General features: G+C 43.0%; 1 protein-coding gene across 2 annotated transcripts; it reads left to right on the top strand.

The window, feature by feature from the left end:
• Positions 1 to 19,938: 19,938 nt before the first annotated feature.
• LOC101690652 (leukocyte immunoglobulin-like receptor subfamily A member 2) lies at positions 19,939 to 24,924 on the top strand. Of its 2 annotated transcripts, XM_013049569.2 has the most exons (6): positions 19,939 to 20,330; positions 20,551 to 20,586; positions 20,754 to 21,041; positions 21,204 to 21,503; positions 22,311 to 22,610; positions 24,581 to 24,924. In XM_013049569.2, exons 1-6 carry the CDS (start codon positions 20,282 to 20,284, stop codon positions 24,742 to 24,744), a joined length of 1,137 nt encoding a protein of 378 aa, XP_012905023.2. In that variant the 5' UTR covers positions 19,939 to 20,281; the 3' UTR covers positions 24,745 to 24,924. The 2 variants fall into 2 exon arrangements, with proteins under 2 accessions (XP_012905023.2, XP_044932892.1); XM_045076957.1 differs by lacking the exon at positions 20,551 to 20,586 and having other exon boundaries at positions 19,940 to 20,330.
• Positions 24,925 to 27,038: the final 2,114 nt, after the last annotated feature.

Raw genomic sequence — 27,038 nt, forward strand, 5'->3', positions numbered from 1 at the left:
GGGCAAAGCAACCTCCCTGCAGAGCAGAGAGCCCGATGTGGCTCTATATCAGGACCCTGGGATCATGACCTGAGCCTAAGGCAGAGGCTTTAACTCACTGAGCCTTCCTGGCGCCCCCATTATAAAGAGAAATTTATAATGATAAAGTTTTGGGGTTTTTAAACAAAACATGCTTAGAAGTGAACTTTGTAAATGATGCAGGTGAATTCTGAAGTTTTTTTCATCAAATTGTCTACATGCAAATCTTAAAAATTGTTAAATTTTTATTCATTTATAAGTATGATTTATTTCTTTATACTTCTTTAAATTTATTTTTTATTTATTTTCAGCATAACAGTATTCATTATTTTTGCACCACACCCAGTGCTCCATGCAATCTGTGCCCTCTATAATACCCACCACCTGGTACCCCAACCTCCCACCCCCCGCCACGTCAAAACCCTCAGATTGTTTTTCAGAGTCCATAGTCTCTCATGGTTCACCTCCCCTTCCAATTTCCCTCAGCTCTCTTCTCTCTAACTCCCCATGTCCTCCATGCTATTAGTTATGCTCCACAAATAAGTGAAACCATATGATAATTGACTCTCTCTGCTTGACTTATTTCACTCAGCATAATCTCTTCCAGTCCAGTCCATGTTGCAAAAAAAGTTGGGTATTCGTCCTTTCTGATGGAGGCATAATACTCCATAGTGTATAGGGACCAATCTTCCTTATCCATTTGTCTGTTGAAGGGCATCTTGGTTCCTTCCATAGTTTGGCGACCATGGCCATTGCTGCTATAAACATTGGGGTACAGATGGCCCTTCTTTTCACCACATCTGTATCTTTGGGGTAAATACCCAGGAGTGCAATTGCAGGGTCATAGGGAAGCTCTATTTTTAATTTGTTGAGGAATCTCCACACTGTTCTCCAAAGAGGCTGCACCAACTTGCATTCCCACCAACAGTGGAAGAGGGTTCCCCTTCTCCACATCCCCTCCAACACATGTTGTCTCCTGTCTTGCTAATTTTGGCCATTCTAACTGGTGTAAGGTGATATCTCAATGTGGTTTTAATTTGAATCTCCCTGAGGGCTAATGATGATGAACATTTTTTCATGTGTCTGATAGCCATTTGTATGTCTTCATGGGAGAAGTGTCTGTTCAAATCTTCTGCCCATTTTTTGATATGATTATCTGTTTTGTGTGTGTTGAGTTTGAGGAGTTCTTTATAGATCCTGGATATCAACCTTTTGTCTGTACTGTCATTTGCAAATATCTTCTCCCATTCCATGTGTTGCCTCTTTGTTTTGTTGACTGTTTCCTTTGCTGGGAAGAAGCTTTTGATTTTGATGAAGTCCCAAAAGTTTATTTTCGCTTTTGTTTCCTTTGCCTTTGGAGACATATCTTGAAAGAAGTTGCTGTGGCTGATATCCAAGAGATTACTGCCTATGTTCTCCTCTAGGATTCTGATGGATTCCTGTCTCACATTGAGGTCTTTTATCCATTTTGAGTTTATCTTTGTGTACAGTGTAAGAGAATGGTCGAGTTTCATTCTTCTACAGATAGCTGTCCAGTTTTCCCAGCACCATTTATTGAAGAGACTGTCCTTTTCCCACTGTATATTATTTCCCATTTTGTCAAAGATTATTTGCCCATAGAGTTGAGGGTCCATATCTGGGCTCTCTACTCTGTTCCACTGGTCTATGTGTCTGTTTTTATGCCAGTACCATGCTGCCTTGGTGATCACAGCATTGTAGTAAAGCTTGAAATCAGGTAGCGTGATGCCCCCAGTTTTATTTTTGTTTTTCAACATTTCCTTAGCAATTCGGGGTCTCTTCTGATTCCATACAAATTTTTGGATTATTTGCTCCAGCTCTTTCAAAAATACCAGTGGAATTTTGATCAGAATGGCATTAAAAGTATAGATTGCTCTAGGCAGTATAGACATTTTAACAATGTTTATGGGACGCCTGGGTGGCTCGGTTAAGTGACTGCCTTCAGCTCGGGTCATGATCCCAGAGTCTTGGGATAGAGTCCCACATCGGGCTCCTTGCTCAGTAGGGAGCCTGCTTCTCCCTTTGCCTCTGCCTGCCACTCTATCTGCCTGTGCCCACTCTCTCTGACAAATAAATAAATAAAATCTTAAAAAAAAAAAAAAACAATGTTTATTCTTCTGATCCAAGAGCATGGAATGGTCTTCCATCATTTTGTGTCTTCTTCAATTTCTTTCATGAGTGTCCTGTAGTTCCTCAAATACAGATTCTTTACCTCTTTGGTTAGGTTTATTCCCAGGTATCTTATGGTTCTTGGTAAGATAGTAAATAGTAAATAGAATCGATTCTCTAATTTCCCTTTCTGTATTTTCATTGTTAGTATATAAGAAGGCCACTGATTTCTGTACATTGACTTTGTATCCTGCCACGTTGCTGAATTGCGGTATGAGTTCTAGTAGTTTGGGAGTGGAGTCTTTTGGGTTTTCCATATAAAGAATCATGTCATCTGTGAAGAGAGAGAGTTTGACTTCTTCATTGCCAATCTGGATACCTTTTATTTATCTTTGTTGTCTGATTGCTGTTGCTAGGACTTCTAATACTATGTTGAACAAGAGTGGTGAGAGTGGGCATCCTTGTCTTGTTCCTAATCTCAACGGGAAGGCTGCAAGCTTTTTCCCATTGAGGATGATATTTGCTGTGTGTCTTTCATAGATAGTTTTGATGAAGTTCAGGTATGCTCCCTTTATCCCTATACTTTGAAGTGTTTTAATCAGGAACGGATGCTGGATTTTGTCAAATGCTTTTTCTGCATCAATTGAGAGGACCATGTGGTTCTTCCTCTTCTCATATTAATTTGTTCTATCACATTGATTGATTTGCAAATGTTGTACCATCCTTGGAGCCCAGGGATGAATCCCACCTGGTCATGGTGGATTATCTTTTTAATGTGATGTTGGATCCTGTTTGCTAGGATCTTGTGGAGAATCTTAGCATCCATATCATCAGTGATATTGGTCTGAAACTCTCCTTTTTGGTAGGGTCTTTGCCTGGTTTGGGGATCAGGGTAATGCTGGCTTCAGAGAAAGAGTCTGGAAGTTTTCCTTCTGCTTCAATTTTTTGAAACAGCTTCAGGAAAATAGGTGTTATTTCTTCTTTGAAAGTTTGGTAGAATTCCCCAGGGAATCCGTCAGGTCCTGGGCTCTTGTTTTTAGGGAGGTTTTTGATCACTGCTTCAATCTCGTTACTAGATATTGGTCTATTCAGGTTGTCAGTTTCTTCCTGGTTCAATTTTGGGATTTATAGTTTTCCAGGAATGCATCCATTTCATCTAGGTTGCTTAGCTTATTGGCATATAACTGTTGATAATAACTTCTGATGATTGTTTCTACTTCCTTGGTGTTAGTTGTGATCTCTCCCTTTTCATTCATAGTTTTATGAATTTGGGCTTTCTCTCTTTTCTTTTCGATTAGTGTGGCCAATAGTTTATCGATCTTATTGATTCTTTCAAAAAACCAGCTTCTAGTTTCACTGATATATTCTACTGTATCTCTGGTTTCTACCTTATTGATCTCAGCTCTAATCTTGATTATTTCCCTTCTTAGAAGGGAAGAACTTGATTCTCCAGTTCTTTAAGGTGTAGAGACAGCTGCGGTGCTCTGGATTTTTCAATTTTTTTGAGAGAGGCTTGGATGGCTATGTATTTCCCCCTTAGGACGGCTTTTGCTGTATCCCATAGGTTTTGAACCGAAGTGTCTTCATTCTCATGGTTTCCATGAATTGTTTCAGTTCTCCTTTGATCTCCTGGTTGATCCAAGAATTCTTAAGCAAGGTGGTCTTTAGCTTCCAGGTGTTTGAGTTCCTTTGGAACTTTTCCTTGTGATGGAGCTCCAGTTTCAAGGCATTGTGATCTGAGAATATGCAGGGAATAATCTCAGTCTTTTGGTATCAATTGAGTCATGATTTGTCCCCCAACTTTCCTAAGATAAAGGGGGATTAGAAATTGGTTTACCTATAGGGATAGTATTGATTGGGGAAAGGGGTTTACTTTGAAGTTTAACTCTATATGAATATTAGAAAATAAAAATAAAAAGGAATAAACTAGACTAAACTAAACTAAAATTTTAAAAAAATCAAAAAATAGAAATGCAAAAGAAAAACACAGGTGTATGTATCAAAAAGTTCAGGTTGGAAGGTTATTATGGAATTTGATATACTGGACATCTCACTGTGATGGTAAATAGGTTAAAAAATTATCTTTTTTTAAGATAAAAATTATCTTTTTTATCTTTTCTTTATTTTTTATCTTTTAAGATAAAAATTATCTTTTTTAATAACCTTTTGAGAAGGTTCCATGTGCACTTGAGAAGAATGAGTATTCTGTTGTTTTAGGGTGGAATGTTCGGTATATATCTATGAGGTCCATCTGGCCCAATGTGTCATTCAATGCTCTTGTTTCTTTATTAATTTTCTGCTGCAGTGATCTGTCTATTTCTGAGAGAGGCGTGTTAAGATCTCCTACTATTAATGTATTCATATCGATATGATTCTTTATCTTGATTAACAGTTTTCTTATGTAATTGGCTGCTCCCATATTGGGGGCATAGATACTTACAATTGTTAGATCATCTTGGTGGAGAGTCCCTTTAAGAATGATGTAGTGTCCTTCTGTATCTCTGGTCTTTAGTTTAAAATCTAATTTATCTGATATGAGAATTGCTACCCCAGCCTTCTTTTGAGGCCCATTGGCATGAAAGATGCTTCTCCATCCCTTCACTTTCTGTCTGGTTGTATCTTTAGGTTCAAAATGGGTCTCATGTAGACAACATATGGATGGGTCCTGTCATTTTATCCAATCTGCAACCCTATGCCGTTTTATGGGCGCATTTAGGCCATTCACATTGAGACTGATTATTGATAGATACGTTTTTATTGACATCGTGTTACCTTTGAAGTCTTTCTTTCTGTAGATTGTCTCTATATTTCTGTTCAATGCTATTCTTAGGATTTTTTTCTCTTTTATAGAACCCCCCTTAATATTTCCTGCAGTGTCGGCTTGGTGGTTGCATAGTCTTTTAAGCCTTGCCAGTCTTGGAAACTCTTTAACTCTCCATCCATTTTGAATGTCTGTCTCGCTGCATAAAGTATTCTTGGCTGCATGTTTTTCTCATTTAGTGCCTTGAATATATCTTGCCAGCCCTTTGGCATGCCAGGTCTCTGTGGACAGGTCTGACGTTATTCTGATGGGCTTTCCTCTGTAAGTACGGAGCCTCTTTGTCCTAGCAGCTTTCAAGAGATTATACCTACAATTATGATTCCTCAATTTGACTATCAGGTGTCGTGATGTTTTTTTGGAATGTATAATCTTGGGTGGAGACCTTTCAGTCTCTAGTACATGAACACTGTTCCATTCAAAGATTGGGAAAATTTTCATGAAGAACTTGTTCCACTATATCTTCTAGACTTCTTTCTTTCTCCTCCCCTTCAGGGATTCCAATAATTCTGACATTGGAACGCTTCATGGCATCATTTATTTCCCTGATTCTGTTTTCGTGGTTTCTAAGCTGTTTCTTCCAGGCTTCCTCCTGATCCTTTCTCTCTGTTTGTCCTCCAGATCACTAATTCTATCTTCTGTCTCAGTTACCCTAGCTTTGAGAGAATTTAGATTAGATTGGACTCATTGAGAGCACTGTGAAGCTCATCCCTGGTAGTTTTCAGCTCAGCTCTAACATTGTGAACATCCTGTCTGGTCGCTTTCAGTTCGGCCCTAATCAATTCCGTTTGGTCATCCATGGCTTTCTCCAACCTAGCTATTGCCTGGATATTTGTTAGCCTGAATTCTCTTTCCGACATATTGTCTATGTTGATAGCTATTAGCTCTGTTGCTGAAGGTCCATCCTCTGTATTTTTCTTCTGTTGGGCATTCCTCCTCCTAGTCATTTTGGTGAGAGATGACTGAACATATGTAGCTGGATGTATCAACCGTGGTGCAGTCAAGGTGCACCTTGGAACACTTCTGAGCAATCAGGATTCCCCACCCATATGAGAGACAAAAAAAAAAAAAAGAAAAAAAAGAAGAGAGAGAGAGACAGGAAAGAAAGGGAATATCAAAGAGAAGGTTCAGCCCAAATGGGCCCCAAGGTAAGATTTAGGAAGTATACAATCAAAGACAGACAAACACAAAGACTAATAAAAGTATATGACAAGAGGAAAAAAAAAATATATATATGCAAATAAAGGAAGAACCTCATCAAAAAGGACCCCAAGTATAAGATTTATATACTATCAGGACAAACACAAAAACACAGAAACACTGGCGGAAGAAAAAGATGGATGAGTGGTAATAAATTCTCAGTGTGGGTGAGGAAGTTTGTTTTGATTCCTCCTGGATGTATCTTGATATCTTTGTTAAATGACTCAACTTTCCTAAGATAAAGGGGGATTAGAAATTGGTTTACCTATAGGGATAGTATTGATTGGGGAAAGGGGTTTACTTTGAAGTTTAACTCTATATGAATATTAGAAAATAAAAATAAAAAGGAATAAACTAGACTAAACTAAACTAAAATTTTTAAAAAATCAAAAAATAGAAATGCAAAAGAAAAACACAGGTGTATGTATCAAAAAGTTCAGTTTAGAAGGTTATTATGGAATTTGATATACTGGACATCTCACTGTGATGGTAAATAAGTTAAAAAATTATCTATTAAAAAAAAACAGAATAGTGGGAACGAGTTAAAAATAAAAGTTGTCCTATGAAGTAGTGGTGGTTGTTCTCTTGTAGTCTTCTTCTTCTTTTTTTTTTTTTTTTTTTTCTCCTTTCTTGGTTTGTTTTTTGGGGCAGGGGACTGCCACGTGGGTTTTCATTCAATGAGGTTCCCTGAGTTAAGTCCCCCTGCCCCCCCTCAAGGAGGTGGGCTCTAAGGAAACTGGTTTTTTTCAGGCTTTTGTTCTCTGGTGGTTTTTATGTCTGTTCATTTTTTTTTTTCTCTCACCTTGACCGCTTTTGATGGTTTTTGTAGTTTTAGAGGAAAACAAACTGCATCCTGGCCTCCCTCTCAGAGAGAAGCCTCAGTCTGGCTGCAGAGCCCAAATAAGTTCCCAATTGGCCGCTGGCAGAGCAGGTTCCAAGTCGCGATCCCTGGGGACACAGGATCTTTTGCTTGTACCCAAAACCGCGGCCGTGGCAGCTGTCTGGGCAGCTCCAGACCACCAGAGAGGTTCCAAGCAGTGATCGCACACTGAGATTTTCCCACTGGCCCAGGCTGGGAGTGCCTGGTCTTTCCGGGTCTAAAAGCGCCCAGCTTGCGCGCACCAATTTCAGGGGAGACTGTGGGTTGCGCACGCTTTTCAGGCTCTGAGAATGGGGCGCAGGTCCAAAAGCACCAGGCTGGGCCTTCGGGCACCTCTTTCAGGGGAGAATTTGGGGTACACATCTTGGGCTCTGAAATAAAGGCGTGGGTCACAGAGCACCAGCCGGGCCTTTGTGTACCTCTTTCAGGGGAGAATGAGGGGCACATGCATCTCAGGCTGTATAGCAAGGCTTGGGCGTTCTGTCCTCTGGTGAGGCACCCAGCCCCTCACAGGAGCCAGACCCCATGCGTTCTCGGGCACACTGGCGGCTTAGGAACCAAGACCTGGTTTCTCCGCTGCACTCTCTCTAGCTCAGCACCAGGGGAGGCTGTCCTGGGACCGGGGACTTAAGCCCCTGTCACTAGCTGCCCCATCCCCACAACTCCCCCCCCCCGCATTTTTTTGCTCTTTTGAAGTGCTTTCAACCAGTCTCCAAGTTAATGCTGGTCCCCAGACGCAGGGCACTCTTGCTCCTATTACGGGGCTCCTATTACGGGTATTACTTTCCAACCAGTCACCTCTGGTGGCTCCCTCCCCCTTTTGTTTATCTTCCGATATCAGTCCACTGTTCCCACTCCACTTTACCTGCCCACAGAGCCTGAAAAGCGTGCGCAACCCACAGTCTCCCCTGAAATTGGTGCGCGCAAGCTGGGCGCTTTTAGACCCGGAAAGACCAGGCACTCCCAGCCTGGGCCAGTGGGAAATCTATGTGTATGCGTCTTCTGCCCCTGTACAGATCCAGACGTGTATAATTCTGAACTCAGGCTGATTTCATGGGTGATCGGAGTTCTGTGGTTGGTAATCAGCTCACTTTAGGGTACAGATTTAAAAGGCGCCTCCTCTTACTTCCCTGCCATCTTATCCCCCCGCTCTTTATTCTTTTTTACTTTATTTTAGGTTTTTTTAAATTAATATATAATGTAGTATTTGCTTTGGGGTACAGGTCTGTGAATCACCAATCTTACACATTTCACAGCACTCACCATAGCACATACCCTTCCCAATGTCTATAACCCAGCCACCCTATCCCTCCCACTCCCCAGCAAATCTCAGTTTGTTACTTGAGATTAAGAGTCTCTTATGGTTTGTCTCCCTACCCTGTCCCATCTTGCTTCATTTTCCCCTCCCTACCCCCGATGACCCTCTGCCCTGCTCTCAAATTCTTCATATCAGAGTACATATGATAATTGTCTTTCTCTGATTGACACATTTTGCTTACCATAATACCCTCTAGATCCATCCATGTCATTGCTAATGGCAAGAATGGGGGGGGGGGGTTGATGGCTGTATAGTATTGCATTGTGTATATACACCACATCTTCTTTATTGGTTCATCTTTTGATGGACAGCTAGGTTCTTTTCATAGTTCAGCTCTTGTGGACATTGCTGCTATAAACTTTCAGGGACACATGCCCCTTCGGATCACTTCATTTGTATCTTTAGGGTAAATACCCAGCAGTGCGATTGCTGGGTGGTAGGGTAGCTCTGTTTTCAACTTTTGCGGTACTTCTATACTGTTTTCCAGAGTGGCTGCACCAACTTGCATGCATTCCCACCAACAGTGTAGGAGATTTCCCCTTTCTCCGCATCCTCACCGACATTTGTCCTTTCCTGGCTTGTTAATTTAAGCCATTCTGACTGGTGTGAGGTGGTATCTTATTGTGGTTTGATTTGTATTTCCCTGATGCCGAGTGATGTGGAGCACTTTTTCATGTGTCTATTGGCCATCTGGATGTCTTCTTTGCCAAAATGTCTGTTCATGTCTTCTGCTCATTTCTTGATTGGATTCTTTGTTCTTTGGGTATTGAGTTTAATACGTTCTTTGTAGATTTTGGACAATAGCCCTTTATCTGATATGTCATTTGCAAATATCTTTTCCCATTCTTTCAGTTGTCTTTTTGTTTTGTTGACTCTTTCCTTTGCTGTGCAAAAGCTTTTGATCTTGATGAAATCCCAATAGTTCATTTTTGCCCTTGCTTCCCTTGCTTCTGGTGATGTTTCTAGGAAGAAGTTGCTGCAGCTGAGGTTGAAGAGGTTGCCACCTGTGTTCTTCTCAAGAGTTTTGATGGATTCCTGTCTCACACTGAGGACTTTCATCCATTTTGAGTCTATTTTTGTGTGTGGTGAAAGGAAATGATCCAGTTTCATTCTTCTGCATGTGGCTGTCCAATTTTCCCAACACAATTTGCTGAAGAAACTGTCTTTTTTCCATTGGACATTCTTTCCTGCTTTGTCGAAGATTAGTTAACCATAGAGTTGAGGGTCCATTTCTGGGCTCTCTATTCTGTTCCATTGATGTATGTGTCTGTTGTTGTGCCAGTACCTTATTGTCTTGATGATTACCCCTTTGATGATTAGTTTGAAGTCTTGAATAGTGATGCTGCCAACTTTGGTTTTCTTTTTCAACATTCCTCTGGCTACCCAGGGTCCTTTCTGGTTCCATATAAATTTTACGATTATTTGATCCATTTATTTGAAAAAATGATGGTTTTGGTAGGGATTGCATTAAATGTATAGATTACTTTAAGTAGCATAGACATTTTCACCATATTTCTTCTTCCAATGCATGAGCATGGAACATTTTTCCATTTTTTTTTTTTTTTTTTGCATCTACCTCTGTTTCTTTCCTGAGTCCTTTATAGTTTTCTGAGTACAGAGTCTTTGACTCTTTGCTTAGGTTTATTCCTAGGTATCTTGCTGTTTTGGGTGCAATTATAAATGCAATCAACTCCTTAATCTCTCTTTCTTTTGTCTTGCAGTTATATATATGCTGTTATATAGGCTATATATATAAATATGTTGTTATATAGAAATGCAACTGATATATATATATATATACATATATATATATACATATATATATATATATATGCTGTTATATAGAAATTCAACTGATTTCTGTGCATTGATTTTATATCCTGACACTTTACTGAATTCATGTACGAGTTCTAGCTGTTTTAGAACGGAGTCTTTTGGGGTTTTTTCATAAAATATATCATCTGCAAAGAGTGAGAGTTTGACTTCTTCTTTGCTGATTTGGATGGCATTTATTTCTTTTTGTTACCTGATTGCTGAGGCTAGGACTTCTAGTATTATGTTGAATAGCAGTGGTGATAGTGGACAGAAAAGCTCTCAGTTTTTTTCCCATTGAGATTGATATACTCTGTGGTTTTTCATAGATGGCTTTGATGATATTGAGGTATGTACCCTCTGTCCCTACACTGTGAAGAGTTTTGATCAGGAAGGGATGCTATATGTTGTCAGATGATTTTTCAGCATCTATTGAGAGTATGGTTCTTGTCCTTTCTTTTATTAATGTATCACATTGTATTGATACATTGTATCAATGTATCACATTGATTAATTTGTGGATGTTGAACCAACCCCACAGTCCAGGAATAAATCCCCCTTTGTCATGGTGAATAATCCTTTTAATGTACTGTTGAATCCTATTGGCTAGTATTTTGGTGAGAATTTTTGCATTTATGTTCATCAAGGATATTGTTCTGTAAGTCTCCTTTTTGATGGAGTCTTTGTCTGAATTTGGGCTCAAGGTAATCCTGGCCTTTTAAAATGAGGTTGGAATTTTACCTTCCATTTCTATTTTTTGGAACAATTTCAGGAGAATAGGTATTAATTCTTCTTAAAATGTTTGGTAGAATCCCCCTGGGAAGTGTCTGGCCCTAGGCTCTTGTTTCTTGGGAGACTTTTGGTGACTGCTTCAATCTCCTTACTGGTTAGGGGTCTGATCATGTTTTCTATTTCTTCCTCGTTCAGATTTGGGAGTTTATATGTCTCTAGGAATGCATCCATTTCTTCCAGATTGTCAAATTTGCTGGCATATAGGTGCTCATAATATGTTCTTATAATTGTTTGTGTTTCTTTGGTGTTGGTGGTGATCTCTCCTCTTTTATTCATGATTTTATTAATTTGGGTCCTTTCTCTTTTCTTTTTGATAAATCTGGCCAGGGGTTTATCAATCTTATTAATTCTTTCAAAGAACCAACTCCTAGTTTTGGTGAATTGTTCTACTGTTCTTTTAGTTTCTTTTTCATTGATTTCTGCTCTGATCTTTATTATTTCTCTTTTCCTGCTGGATATAGGCTCTCATTGCTGTTCTGTCCCCAGCTCCTTTAGGTGTGGGGTTAGGTTGTGTACTTAAGACCTTTCTTGTTTCTTGTGAAAGGCTTGTATTGCTATACACTTTCTTCTCAGGACCACCTTTGCTGTGTCCCAAAGATTTTGAATAGCTGTGTTTTCATTTTCATTTGTTTCCATGATTTTTCTTAATTCTTCCTTAATTTTCTGGTTGACCCACTCATTCTTTAGTAGGATGCTCTTTACCATCTACATATTTGAGTTCTTTCCAACTTTAATCTTGTGGCTGAGTTCTAGTTTCAAAGCATTGTGGTCTAAAAATATGCAGGGAATGATCCCAGTCTTTTGGTATCAGTTCAGACATGATTTGTGACCCAGGATATGATCTGTTCTGGAGAATGTTCCATGTGCACTAGAGAAAAATGTGTATTCTGTTGCTCTGAGATGGGATGTTCTAAACATATCTGTGTTGTCCATCTGGTCCAGTGTGTCATTTATATAAAACCTTTATTTCCTTGTTGATCTTTTGCTTGGATGATCTGTCCATTTCAGTGAGGGGGTTTTAAAGTCCCCTACTCTTATTGTATTATTGTTGTTGTATTTCTTTAATTTTGTTAAAATTGGTTTATATAATTGGCTGCTCCTATGTTGGGAGCATAGATATTTAAAATTGTTAGATCTTCTTGTTGGAGAGGTCCTTTAAGTATGATGCAGTGTCCTTCCTCATCTCTTATTATAGTCTTTTGATTGAAAATCTAATTTATCTGATAGAAGGATTGCCACCCCAGCTTTCTTTTGATGTCCATTAGCATGGTAAATTGTTTATCACACCCTCACTTTAAATCTGGAGGTGTCGGGGCACCTGGGTGGCTCAGTGGGTTAAAGCCTCTGCCTTCGGCTCAGGTCATGATCTCAGGGTCCTGGGATCAAGCCCCGCATCGGGCTCTCTGCTCAGCAGGGAGCCTGCTTCCCTTCCTCTCTCTCTGCCTGCCTCTCTGCCTAATTGTGATTTCTGTCTGTCAAATAAATAAATAAAATCTTTAAAAAAAAAAAAAAAAAAAAAAAAAAAAAAAAAAAAAATCTGGAGGTGTCTTTGGGTCTAAACTGAATTTCTTACAGACAGCATATTGAGGGTCTTTTTTTAAATCCATTGATACCCCGTGTCTTTTGATTGGGGCATTTAGCCCATTTACATTCAAGGTACCTATTGAAGGACATGAATTTAGTGCCATTGTTTTGCCTGTATGGTGACTGCTACTGTATATTGTCTCTGTTCCTTTCTGGTCTGTTACTTTTAGGATCTCTCTTTGCTTAGAGTACCCCTTTCAATATTTCCAGTAGAGCTGGTTTGGTGTTTGCAAATTCTTTTAGTTTTTGTTTGTCCTGGAAGCTTTTTATTTCTTCTCCCATTTTCAGTGAAAATCTAGCCAGATATAGTATTCTTGGCTGCATTTTGTCCTGTATACTGCTCTGATTATATCATGTCCATCCTTTCTGACCTGTCTGGTCTCTATGGGTAGGTGTGCTGCCAATCTATTATTTCTATCATTGTATGTTACAGACCTCTTGTCTAGAGCTGCTTTCAGGATTTTCTCTTTGTCACTGAGACTTGTAAATTATCCTATTGTTAGATTATGGTGAGTTAACCTATTTTTATTGATTTTGAGGGGGTTCTCTGTGCCTTCTGGATTTAGATACTTGTTCCCATTGCCAAACTAGGGAAATTCTCTGCTGTAATTTGCTCCAATATAACTTCTGCCTTTCTCTCTTTCTTCTTCTTCTTTGATCCCAATTATTCTAATATTGTTTCACCTTATGGTATCGCTTATCTCTTGAATTCTCCCCTTATGGTCTAGTAGATGTTTATCTCTCCTTTTCTCAGCTTCTTTATTCTCCATCATTTGGTCTTCTATATCACCAATTCTCTCTTCTGCTTCATTCATCCTAGCAGTAAGAGCATCCATTTTTTATTGTATTTCATGAATAGCTTTTAAAATTTCAACGTGGTTATATTTTAGTTCTTTTATTTCTCCAGAAAGAGATTTTATTTCTCCAGAAAGGAATTCTCTAGTATCTTCCTTGCTTTTTAAAGAAGCTAGCACCTTGATAATCATCATTCTGAACTCTAGTTCTAACATCTTACTACTGTCTGTATGGATTAGGTCCCTAGCCATTGGTACTGCGTCTTGTTCTTTCTTTATTTCTTTTTTAGATGAATTTTTCCAATTTGTCATTTTATCCAGAGAATAATAGATGAATGAGAGAACAAAATGCTAAGGGGGTAGCAAGCACCCCCAGAAAAGCATACACTAACCAAATCAGAAGAGACTCAAAAGCCAGGGGTAGAGGAAAGGAGGGGGGAAAAAACGTGCATGTGTGTGTGTGTGTGTGTGTGTGTGTGTGTGTAGACTGGTGAATAGAACAGAGCCACACACTTTATTTTGGGTGTATTTTGGTCTGTTAGAAGAAACTGCTTCCCAGAATATTAAAGAAAAAAAAACTTGCACATATACAAAAATAAGCACAATGAAGGGATGGAATATGACTGGAAAGATGAAAATTTTAAAAGAGTCTAAAAAAAAGAATTAATAAGATAAGAAATTGGTTGGAAAAAGGGGGAAAAAAAGAGGAAAGAGACTGGAGGCTACAACAAAGCCATGTTCTAAATTTAGGGTATATTTTGATCTGTTGGAAGAAACTCTATCCCAAAATTTTAAAGAAAGATAAATCTATGTGTATACAAAAAATACATACAATGAAGGGATAGAACATGACTATAACAATGAAATTTTTAAATGGTTTTTAAAGAACTATTATAAAATAAAATAGTTAAAAGAGGAAAGAGGAAATTTTTAAAAAATAGAATAAGAAAAAAATAAAATTACAAAAATTTAACTTTGAAAGACTAAAGAATCAAGGGAGAAAAGCCATGAATTCTTTGTTGTTTTCCCCTAGCTTCGTAGTTCCACAGTTCTCATTCATCAGTGAACTCGGTCTTGGCTGGGTGTCCTTGCTGATCTTCTGTGGGAGGGGCCTGCTGTGGTGATTCTCAAATGTCTTTGCCCAACGCAGAGTTGCACTGCCCTTGCCAACAGCCAGGCTAAGCAATCTGCTTGGGTTCATTTTTCAGAGCTTTTTTCTCTGAACACTTTCCTTAGAGCTCTGGAGGACAGGAATGAAAATGGCAGCCTCCCAATCTCCAGCCCAGAGGAGGTGAGAGTTGGCCCCTCTTCTCACTGTGCGCATGGAGAAAAGCCATCAATCCCTCCCATCTCCCTGGTCTCCAGCCTGGCCAGGCTTGAAGCTCACCCAGCCTGTGACCAAGCATTTCTATCTCTGGGGCACAGCCCTCTATGGTCTCCAAACCCAGCTGTTTCCTGCTACTCATTCCTGTGCTTCTCCTCCCCGAAGAAGGAGGGGTATCCCTGGATCTGCCACATGTGGGGTCCCTGCTTGAAGATCATGGTTTAAGGTAATCCCAAGCTGAGCGCCCCTCCTCAGCTTGGTCTCTGCCACAGGTTTCTCCCCTCCAATACCTGGGGGCTCTGCCACACTCAGACACCACAGGTCTTTTTGTGACCCCACGGGTCCTGAGCCACACTGTCCTCGCAAGGACTCCACCCACCCCACACCCTGTTTAACCTCTGGAGCAACGTCCCTCAGTGGAACAGACTTCTACAAGTTTGGATTTTGTGCTCCGCTGCTCTGTTCCCTGCAGTGTATCTTCCTCTCACCTCAGATTCACTTCCTGGCATGTCCTACCTTGCAGAAAGTGGTCGCTTTTCTGTTCCTAGAATTGCTGCTCTTCTCTTTGATCTACTGTTGAGTTTGTAGGTGTTCAGAAGGTTCGATAGCTATCTGGCTTGACTCCTGGGACCCAATATTTAGATCTCCTACTCCTCCACCATTTGCTCCTCCCCTATTTCTTTATACTTTCTAAATAATAGCTAAGTATATATAACAGTGATATTGGTTTGGTTATATTAATTTTATATTCTATTAATGGTACAGATACTCCACCTTTGGTGCTTTACAACTGATCTCCTTGATTTACTGATAATCATTATATCAATCTCAAAAAAAAATGAAACTTACCTCTTTATTTCCAGATTGTGTACCAGTGTTATTTGCAGCAAATGCCTTATGATAATGACACCAAAGTATGATGTTACCATGAATCTAAGTGTTGCTTTAGGAAAACATCTTAATTAATAGCCAAAATGATTTAATTATTGTACATCAAACACACATGCTAAAAATCTGTATTTTTATGTATATAGCAATACTGACCTGTCTTTTTCAGGTCATTTCTCTGTTACATTCAAGATTTATTAGGAAAAAGAATTATGCTTTTCTTAATACAAATTAGGAATAGAACATTTCCAGGGCTTGTACATTTCCTGACTTATTCAAATTTTATAGCACTAGTGAGATACATTTAAAAGCCTTCTTGGTATTACACATTTGGATATTAACCAACCGAATGATGTTTATTCTTCATTCATATGTTCTGAATTGTATAAGCTTATTTGAAATTTTCATTGGGAGATTAATAATTAGAATTCATCTATACTTTTTTTTGTTTTTTTATGTGAAAACAGGTTAAAATAGGTTTGCAGAATTATCTAATTTTCTAATTATCTAATATTCACCAGTTTTATAACAACACTGATTTTCTCTGTTCCTTAAGGGCTTGGGGTGAGAGGGGATGCCTTTGAAGATAAAAATCAAAAATTGCTGTTCTTCCTTGAAATCTTTTGGTAGTTTCCAGAGCTCTCTGTGACTGACAGAGATAGAGAGAGATGAGGAGGAGGAGGACAGCGATGATGCTGATGATGGTAGTGATGATGAGGATGGTGATGGTGATTATGGAGATGATGGTGGTGATGGTGATATCCTACCTAGATACTTCAAATAACTAACACACTTATATGGTAGGCATTGAATTCTCTCTCTCTCTCTCAATATATTCATATCTATATATATTAATTCATATGTACATAAATATGAATATGCCTCTTCATTATATTTATGGCCAACCTCTCATTCTTGAACACTAGGTCCTGAATTATTGAAAAAAGCAAGTTCCCCTATCCAAAAGAGGTAGCTTACATGATCAGAATGAACACAGAAATTAAATAGCTCAAGTATTTCTATATTGAGAGACAATTTTACATATTGAATTTCTGAGCTAGGGGATATAGGAAGACTCTATGCCAATGGGACCCAGAAGCAAAGCCTCAATTCATAAAACATGAGGACATAGAAAGAATCCAATGAGAACAGAGGTGATCCTTCAGTAGCAGAGAAAGTGTCCATTAGGGACTCTGTATTAGTTATATCACAAGAAATGGGGCAGGTACAAGACCACAGAGCCCAGAGGACAAGTTTGAGTCCCATCAGCACCTCATTTTCCCCCATACTTTTATGGTTCTCAGAAGTGACTGATACCATCTGCCCATCACAAAGCAAAGAAGACACCAACACTGGGGAGTAGTGGATAGTATGGGGATGGCATGGATGGTTAAGCCCTGTCAAGGGGAAGCAGGTGCCCTGGGTGGACATTCAGGATCCTGGGTGATTTTCATCTGCTCTGACCTCTGTGACCTCTCTACCTTAATTCCTGCCCACCCAACTCCCAGATTACACAGTGGAGAATCTCATCCTCATGGACATGGCTGCTGTGATCTTAGTGGTCCTCGGGATTCTCCTCTTTCAGACTTGGTACAGTGAGAGAAGAGCCCAAGATGCAGCCAGGAGGCAAAAACAAGAGAGAACAGTGCCACAATCAGAATAGTGGAGCCTTGGGAAGTACATCTTGTGTGCCCAGAGGTTCTGGAAGAGCATGTGGGGTATGTGCCTTGTGAACTGTCTGCAGGTCATTGTGAGGAGGGAGAGGAATCATGGTTCCCAGTGCAGGGACAATGCATGCCCTCTTCTGCCTTTGAATTATGGACTCCCCTTTCCAACCACTTGTGAGTTGTCTTCACTGGCTCTCATCTTCCCCCAACCAGCTGACACCTGCATGGCAGACTTCAGTCCACATTGCCATACACTGCCATCCTCTGGTTCCAATTTCAGTGAACACATTTTCCCATTTTCCTCCCTTTCAATAACCATAAACCTTGAGGAACACGAGGGTCTCCTTCTTTCAGTTCAAATAATGGAGGCTGTTTGAATGGATCACAAATTGGCATCAAAAGTTGCAGCCTGAAAGGGATAATCCAGGAGATGCCCCCACACCCTCTGAGCATCCCTCAACTTCCACCAGATGGCCTGTCTGTGCTGCCTCTGAGAAAACCGTGTACAAAATGCTGGATCCTGGTGTTGGCCAGCATCTCTGCTGAAACTCCTCCCTTCATACGCAACTTCAGGGTCCCACCGTGAGGTCCCTGATGGTGAGGAACGTGCAGAACTGATGTGACAAACCAATACAAATCAACATAGAACCCATTAATGCCACTCTGAGAGCACTAAAGTTTACCCAGGTTTCCTTACATTTTATGTGAAATGATTACTTCTATTTCTCTAGGCCCAGTTTCAGCGAACTCACAAGACTGAGTGTTGAGGACTCCAGATGGGAGGTTAATAGTTACAGTGTGCTACCAGTCATGGGAGGGCCAGGAGCGCACAGGCCCATGAAATTAAGAGATTCCAGATCCTTAAAAACTTGAACCCAGAAGCATGTGTCACCAAGAAATTCCACTTCTGGGCATAAGTTGTAGTTCGCAAGATAGACAGTTCTGGAGATCCCATACAACCCCGCGCCTAAAGCAAACAAGAGGGTCCTGAAAAATCTGTAAAGAGGGTAGATCTTGTGTTAAGCTCTCTTATTACCACAATGAAAAGCAGACATGAAGGAGAATTGCATCCATGTAACTGAGGAGACACTATGCAAGTGAGTTCATCCAAGGACTCACAAGGGACAAAAGGTGGTGGCAATCAAATGTCCACCAGCTGACAATGGATTAACAAGCATTAACTGTGTCCAGCTAGTAGTTTGCACAAAGCATGGAGACAGATTCTAGAAGAGCTAATGCCTGGGGGACAAGAGGACATGCGGAGGCAGGAATGACTTGGGTTTTGCTGGAGAGAAGGTAGTGCTGTCCCAGAAACAGAACGTAATAGAGAGACAGTGTGTGAAGAAAACAAACATAACCCCAAGTCCAGAGCCAAGTGGTGGTTCCCTCGGTGAGTCAGTTTAGTCTAGAAACATGTTTCCCAGCCTTCTCTGGGGTCATCCATACTGGATAGCCCCAACACCTTCCTGTCAAATGAACAGGATGACATCTCCACACAGTTCTTTCCCTGAGCCCTCCTTCCATTACCTGTCCACACCACAATCAGGATCAGTGGAAGACTGGAGATGTCCTGTTAGAGCCACCACATCAGCCTTCCTTTCTTGCTTCTCCTCCAGGTCCTGACTCCCTGAGGAACTGTCTTACTCTCATAGCTCCGTACCTCCTCATCACTGCCTCTCCCCTGCACAAAACCTGCCCATCTGTCTCTACCTTACTCCAGTGACACCCAGTCTCTACATCTTACCCTCCACGGGCTGACAACCAGGCTGAGCTACCCTCTCCAGCTCCTCCCCACAAGCAAGCTCATCCCAGTTTACCACCTCCCCTCTACACACACGCACATACACACACACAGAGTCATAACCACATGTGTGTCTTCTGGGAATGTGACAGGGGAGATAATCTCAACAGAGCAGACTCCTTCCAAACCTCCTAGGCCATGAAAACAAGAAAAGAACCATCGCTGACTCTTCCTACCAACTGTGAATGTATTTGTGTTCCTGGGATTCTGTAAGAAGCTCACAAGAAACCACAAACACCACTTAGAATGGCATTCAGCTCATCAGGCAGCCAGCCAACGAAGATGAGGGTGTCATCGCTGCTGGGTACCATACCCTCCTCCACAGAACACGGCCTCCCTAGCGGTGATCTCCTCACAACAGCAATCTGTTCACACGTTACCTTACTGACAATGTTCCTGCTCCTGAAGGTAAAATCCAGGAACACATGTAGGTGTGGGAGCGGTTCCCCACTCCCTGAGGACGCAGTACCAGGAGAGTTCAGCACCTTGGGCAAGGATGACACCACTCAGCACACTTGAGCTCACCCTGTCTTGTGTTGGACTCTCTATCCCGGAGGGTCCCCACCAACTGTGACTAAGCTTGTGAGATGTCACCTGGCTCTGAGCCTCTCTGTCCTCGGTTTCTCTCTTCCTCTATGGTTTACCAAAACTATCACCAGATTTCATTTTCTCAAGGGTTTGTATTGTCTGTTGTCACTGTCACAGTCCCATGCATCCAGGGAAGGAACGAGACTGTCCTCTCACCAATGAGTCCCCAGTGCCTGGCACCATGACCGGATGTGGCCACTGCTCACTGAACAGGGGCTAATTGCCAGCGTGGTGGGAGGAAGGATGAAAATTTGCCTTGACAGAAACCCAGAAAAGGGAAGTGTCTCAGCCCACGTCACACAGCTTCTGTGTGAGACAGGGCAGAAATGGAACTGAAATGGGGCTGATTCCTTGGCTCTGCCCTCCCTCCCCCAGTTTGAGTCCTGGAACCAGTGTCTCTCTCTAGACTTGGGCTTTTTGGGGAGGAAACAGAGAGAGTGGGGTCTGGGGAGACTTGGTCAGGTCTAAAAGGTCCCAGGACCTGCTGCTCTCGGGTCACCCTTCAGGGAAAGCAGAGAGAGGCCCTGGCAGGGGCTCTTCCCCTTCCTGTGAGGCCATCCGTCTAGGACCCATGATGAGGAACACAGGGCCTGGGTTGTACCACACCCCATGCATCTGTCCATCCAGCACACACTGAGGACTTTATAAGCTGTCTGCACCGCTGGGGAACATGGGAGGCAGCACCAGGACCCCAACCCTCACTGCTCTTCTCTGCCTCGGTGAGCTTTCTAGAAAAGAAGAGGGAAGGGGTTGCCCCCCTTCCTGCCCCCAGGTATTGGTCCCTGGGAGACCTCAGGACTGGAGAGGATCAGTAGGAGCAGAACATCTGGGGGAGGCACATGCTCAGCCGCAGATGTGACCCCGGCACCCAGAGGCCCAGACCAGAACTGGAGCAGCTACATGTGGGTGTGGGAGGCACTCACAGGAACTCTCTTCCAGGGCTATGCTGGGGCCTGTGGGATGAGGCACAGATGGGTGAGTGTTCCCCCAGATCTCCTGTCTCCACCAACCACCCCTTAAGCAGCCGGGGTCACAGAAGGTCAGAGCTAATAGTGACTCATGTGGGAGGGGTCTTGGGGTGACAGGTGGGAAACTGAGAGGAGAAGGGACCCCTTGCAACCCTCCATCTGATTCCTTTCCAGGGACCCTCCCCAAACCCTCCATCTGGGCTGATCCCAGCCACATAGTCACCAAGGGGAGCCGTGTGACAATCTGGTGCCAGGTGTCTCTGCAGGCTGACGGCTACTATCTATATAAAGAGAAAGTCTCTGAGTCCTTGGAGACCTTGGAGACCTCATGGGATTCTAGCAACAAGGCCGGTTTCTCCATTAAATCCATGAGCTCACACAATGTAGGGCGATACCGGTGTGCATATCAGAGCGGGGAGAGCCGGTCACAGCTGAGTGATGACCTAACCCTGGTGATGACAGGTAAGGGCAGAAGCTGGCCCCCTCCCCCTGGGCCCCTTCTCCAGGCAGAAGGGAATGGTCTGTGGCTTCAGGGGGACCCCTTGTTCACAGCCCACAGTACGTGGGATGCATGAGATCCATGGGGTGATGGCACCTGTAACCAGCTCCCTCCTTCTCCCTCAGGACAGCATGAGGCACCCTCCCTCTCAGCAAACCCAGGCCCTGTGGTGGCCTTGGGAGGGAATGTGTCACTCTCCTGTAGCTCACTGTGGCCACGGGGGTCATTCCATCTGCTGAAGGAGCCGGGAGCTAATGTGCCCCAACACCTGGAGTGGACGTTCCATCGTGAGAGGGGGCAGGGGTTCCTCCAAGTGGGCCCCATGAACACCTCCCATGCAGGGACCTACAGATGCTACGTTTCTCCTGAGTCATACCCGTATTTGTGGTCACAGCCTAGTGACCCTCTGCACCTTCAGGTCACAGGTGAGGGGGCCCCTGCCTCACCCCACCTACCTCCTGGGCCCAGATGACTGACCTAAGCCATATGCCCAGTGGAACCCTGGGGTTGAAGGGGGGGTGAGTGACACTGTCATTCCGGGGCCAGAATGACCAGTGAAAGAATGTGGGAGGGGCCATGAGAGCCTCACTGCAGGCCCTGGGCCAATATGGGGAGTGCGTCCCCAGTACCACGGTCCCCTGCTGTCCCGGTGTCTACAAGGAGCCCTCCCTCTCGGCCCAGCCGGGGCCCTGTCTAGAGACAGCCTGACCCTCCAGTGTCACTCAGAGACCAGCTCTGACAGATTCGCTCTGACCAAGGATGAGGAGCTCAGAGCTCCCCAGTGTCTAGAAGGGCAAACCCAGCCCCAACTTCCCTCTAGGCCCTCTTAGCCACATTCACGGGGGCCGGAATCGATGCTACTGAGAGCACAAGCTCTTATCCACCTGGTTGGCACCCAGTGTCCCTCTGTGCATCCTGATCACTGGTGAGGAGACCCCAGACCCAAGTCCTAACTGTCTGCTCAGGGTCTGGGACCACATATGCCCCTGGGTGATAGGGTCCAAGGAGAGGGCCAGGAGCACAGGCTGAGGTGGGTATATAGTCTAGAGACAGGGACTGAGAAAGGGACAGTGACGGCCATGGATATAAAGGACCCACTCAAGGAGATGGGAGGTACTGAGAGGGGGTCCCACACAGAGTCCCTGGAGAGAGGATGGTGGCCCCCCAGCCTAGGGTCAAAGGCATGTGTTGGGGGGGTGCTCTTTACATTTCATGACCTTCCTCTCCTCCAGGAATATATGAGAAACCGTCCCTCTCGACCCAGCCAGGGGCCTCAGTGTCCTGGGGAGAGAATGTGACCCTGCAGTGTTGCTCGGAGTTGTGGTTTGATACCTTCCACCTCTCCAAGGAGGGGTCTCTCACTCCTCCCCAGGTCCTTCGTCTGCAGGACACAGCAAAACCTCATCAGGTCAACTTTACACTGAGTCCCGTGACCTCAGACTTTGAGGGCACCTACCGGTGCTACAGCTCACATAGCAACAACCCCTACCTGTTGTCACAGCCCAGTGACCCCCTGGATCTCCTAGTCTCAGGTGAGGAGCCCACACCCATGTCCACTGAGGGCTTTGATGCTTGAGTCACAATCCTGCATCTGGAGAGCTCTGGGCTGGGAGGGGAAGGAGTGAACAACAAGGAGCTCAGCCACTGGGTTATCCCTCTCTGTGGGGAATGAAAAGACGGACAGGGCCATGCCCTCTCCATGTCTTACCCTGACCAGAGGAACAGAGACAGGACTAGGTGAGTGCAGGGAGGAGACAAAAGAGTATAAAAAGACAAGCTGTGACTATGGGCAGTAGGGCTGAGTGGGACAGAAGACCCAGCACAGCCCCACAGCACCCCCTTCTTCCAAGCAGGATTTGGTGTCTACACACCCTCACCCCACAGACAATCTTCATGTCTGCTAGGAACAGAATCCTCTTAGCCTAGAGGATGCATGCCTCTCCAGTCCTAGGTTGAACTAAGTTGATCCTCCGCAATTCAAATATCTATAGAGGGGTTGTTTCCGCCAGACCTGGAGATGGGGTTGGGGGAATTTGAAGAGAGTAGCCCTGTGTCTCCAGAAATATTGAGATCATGGGGGCGCACTGGGTGGTAGTGGGAGTGGAAAAGTCTAAGTAGCCCAGGTCAAGTGCAGGTAAGAGCTGGCTGTCTCTGTCTTTGGTGCTGATGTGTAGAAAGTCAGACTATCACGGCACATGTGGAACAAGGTCCACCGTAGGTAGAGAGCATAGTAAAGGGTGACTCTCATCTTCAGGTCAGGAGTCTGGGGAGACCCTGGAATTCATATCTCAAGCTGAGTTGGATCAGCCACTCTTGACTGAGGCACTGACAAAATTCCATTCATATCTGAGACAGTCCTCCCAGTTACCAAAGGTTGAATCTATCCTCGATTTCAAAAAGCTAAACCAGATTGGAAAATTGGTACCAGTGAGTTCTCTGGAAGATGTTTCAGGAATTCCTCTTTCTTGGGACTTCTGTACTCTAAACATGCCCTTTCTCCATCAGTAACTCTTGGCATGATAGTGAAAAGAAGGAGAGATAGACTGCCCAAGATGTCAGCCAGATCAGGCCAAACTCCAAAATATCTTCCATAAGAATCCAAGTCTAGCATTTCCTCCCCAGTCCTAGAGTTACCTGGTATTCCTTGATATTCCAAGATAGATCTCTGCATGTTCATCCATGTGTCCATCTCAGTGTCCATCTTCTTTTATCTTTGATTATGTAGATTGTTTTTCTTTTTCTTTTTCTTTTTCTCATCTGCCTTCATATTTAGACAACACATTGAGTGAATGATTAGCAGTGATGTGAATTATGGAAATCCTTGCTCATAGAAAAATGCCTGATGTGTGCTATATGATCCAACGTTTATTTTTATTAAGATCTGTTAGCCAACATATAAGAACATTATTAGTGTTTGGGGTAATGTTCAATGATTTATTTGTTGTGGATAACAGCCAGGGTTTGTCAGATCACATGTTATTTTCAAAAAAGGACACATGTATAGATAAAGATGGAAAGTGATGTAGAAATATATAATCCCAACTTAGGGACCAGAAGGAGTTGGCGGATGTACGGGAATGAAAAGGTGGACCCTGCTTTTCACTCCTCCATATTCCTGGCCCTCAGGATAAAAATGAAGCTTCCCATATTTATTATTGCCTCCTAATTAAATGCAAGGTGAGACACTAGAGATACTCACTTAAGGGACTGAGATGGTATTAGCAAGTTTCAGGGACTCCCTGGAGAAGAGAAACGAGATTACTTAAGTATTTCTAGGTCTCCCCAACCACAGGCTCTGTTTTTTGCCTCTCAGGTGTAGCTGGTGCCCTCAGAGAACCATAAAACAAGCCTTCAGAATGGATGAATAAGGAGGAATTCTGAGTGATGTGGTGGGCTCACAGGGACACATTCTGTCAATAAATGCAGGAAGGTAGACGTGTAGGATGCCAGGGTCATGTCAACACGTTCTGACCACCACAAACTCTTTGTCCATGGTCTCTAGGGTCAAACAGCCAAGATTACACAGTGGAGAATCTCATCCGGTTGGGGATCTCTGCCTTGATCCTGATGGTTCTCGGGGTGCTGCTCTTTCAAGCTCGGCACCGTCAGAGTAGACCCCAATATGCAGCTGGGACATCCACAAGAAAGCGAGAAGATGGACAGTGAAGTAGAACTTTGAAAACGGAATGGATGATACCAAGACTTTCTGGAAGAATATCTGTACATAAGTTGGGGAAACATTCTACTGAGAATATTCTGGGTGTTAACATGGTTCGGGTGCAGGGAAATGTCTGGGTCGGGGCTATGGTGCATCTTTGGCAATTAAATTGTGGTGATTTCTCTCCCCATCGCTTTCCAATGTGGCTTTTCCTTGACACTTTCTGGACTAGCTTCCTTCTTTCCTCAACCCTATGACTTGAGGTTAATCCCCCCAGTAGCTCTGGCTCCACCCTTTTTCTCTGGTCCAGTTTCATGGAATGCTTTTTCCTCGATTCCCTGGTGTGTGTACTCTTCAGCTCAGAACACAGATTCTGTTTTAAATACTGAACGGATGGATGCACAGCAAGTCCAGTTTGGAAAAAATACATTGAAAATCATTCTGTAAAAGAAGAATCTAGACCCACAAGACATTCCCTCTTAATCACATGATAAACGATACTGTTTCTCCAGTGGTATCATCACTTGAATGATCATCACTTGGTGTGTGAAGTGAGAACCACAAGTTGTGGGTCAACTGGCTTTAAGAAAATGCCATTTTTGCAAAAGTCCTGATTTAAGGCCTTTATTGATTTCTTTGGTGAAAATACTCGCTCTGTGGCCACCTTGAAGCCGTCTGTGGGAATACACTGAATGCAGAGTTAGGAAGTCATGATTACAGTGGTCTCTCCCACGTGAGGAGGAGCCAAATGCAGCACACCTGCCGAGAATACCCACCGATGTGCATATGTGTGTCCTTCCAACTTTGAGGTTCTGGTCACTTCCACCTCGAGTGGGATGGAGGGAGCCTCGATTTTCTCTAGATCTTGAGTATCAGCCAAAGTCGTTCTTGAATGAACGTAGCCAATACTTCACATGTTGGCATTGAGGTCCACTCAAAACATCTTCCCCATCTACCCGTTGACCCTCACCTGAGTCTGACCAAAGAATGAACCATGTCCCAAGTGAGAGGTGGGTCTCTCAACAAATACTTAAGGACCAGAGGGTATGCAATTAAGGATTTAAAATCGGTTTATGTGACTTTCAGACCTCGTCCTTCCCCGTGAATCTGACCTGGGCTGAAAGTCATCTGAAAAGATATGGAGGCCACTTCAGAGGTAGGATTCAACCTCCTCAGGCCTCATCTTGGTCCCCAATGAGGGGCAGTTGGAGGAAGCACATGAGGAAGGAGTGGTTCCCCTTTCCTGTAGAATTTCTACATCAAATTCCTCATATATGACATCTTGTGACTGTCTTCTCTCTGGCCCTGTTACCCCCTCACGAGAGTCAGAAAGAAACAAAGAAGCTAGAAAACAACAAATCAGATGGCAATGGTGAGTCTTCACATAACAATATCCACTTTCAGTATAAACGGATTATCAAAACACGTAAGGGTACCTGAATGGATAAAAAAGAAGCAACACCCAACCGTTTGCTGCCGACTACACACTCACTTAAGCTTGAAGACCCAGGTCTGGCAGAAATGGAAGGGAGCTGCTGTGGAGTGAAAACACACCTTATAAACATGTAAATTTAAGGTGTAAGGTGCTGATTGACAGACACTGCAAGGTGATTGCCGCCATGTCTTTAACTAACACCTCCTCACATCACATAATTACCTTTTTTTGTGTGTGTGGTGAGAACACTGAAGATCTGTTCTATAAGCAACTTTCTCAGACTTACTACAGTAGTATTAACTATCATCACAATGCTGTGCATGACATCTCCAGAACTTAGTCACCTTAAACTAAAAATTGGTAGTCTTTGGCCACCATTTCCCTGCTTCCCTCACGCACCCTGTCCCTGCTCATCACCATTCTACCATTCCTTGTGTCTGCTTCTACGAGGATGACTTCTGTAGATTCCACACATAATTAAATCATCCTGTATTTGTCTTTCTATGTCTGATTTATTTCGTTCAGTATAATGCCCTCAAGGTCCATCCTTGTTGTTGCAAACAGCAGGACTTCCTTCTTTCTTGTGACTGAATAATACTCATATGTATATATACAACATATTCTTTATCCATTCATCCATTGTTGGCCATTGATGGATATGGTTGTTTCCATATCTTGGCTATTGTGAATAAAGCTGCACTGAAGATAGGAGTGTGGACACCTCTTCAAGATCCCGTTTCCTTTCTTTTCATACATACATGAAACACTGATGGAACATCCAGCAGTTCTAGTGTTAATTTTTTGATGAAACACCATACTGTTTTTCCATCATGGCGCCACTGGTTTTAATTCTCACCAGTGGTGTAC

The sequence above is a fragment of the Mustela putorius genome, unplaced genomic scaffold (genome assembly GCF_011764305.1).
Source record: "Mustela putorius furo isolate JIRA1106 unplaced genomic scaffold, ASM1176430v1.1 tig00000196_pilon_pilon_pilon, whole genome shotgun sequence".
NCBI classification, from domain to species: Eukaryota; Metazoa; Chordata; class Mammalia; order Carnivora; family Mustelidae; genus Mustela; species Mustela putorius.

Coding starts and splice junctions, on each gene's coding strand:
- LOC101690652 (XM_013049569.2), top strand. CDS start 20,282: ATGGGAGGCAGCACCAGGACCCCAACCCTCACTGCTCTTCTCTGCCTC. Junction 20,331..20,550: donor CACTGCTCTTCTCTGCCTCG/GTGAGCTTTCTA, acceptor ACTCTCTTCCAG/GGCTATGCTGGGGCCTGTGG. Junction 21,042..21,203: donor CCTAACCCTGGTGATGACAG/GTAAGGGCAGAA, acceptor CTTCTCCCTCAG/GACAGCATGAGGCACCCTCC.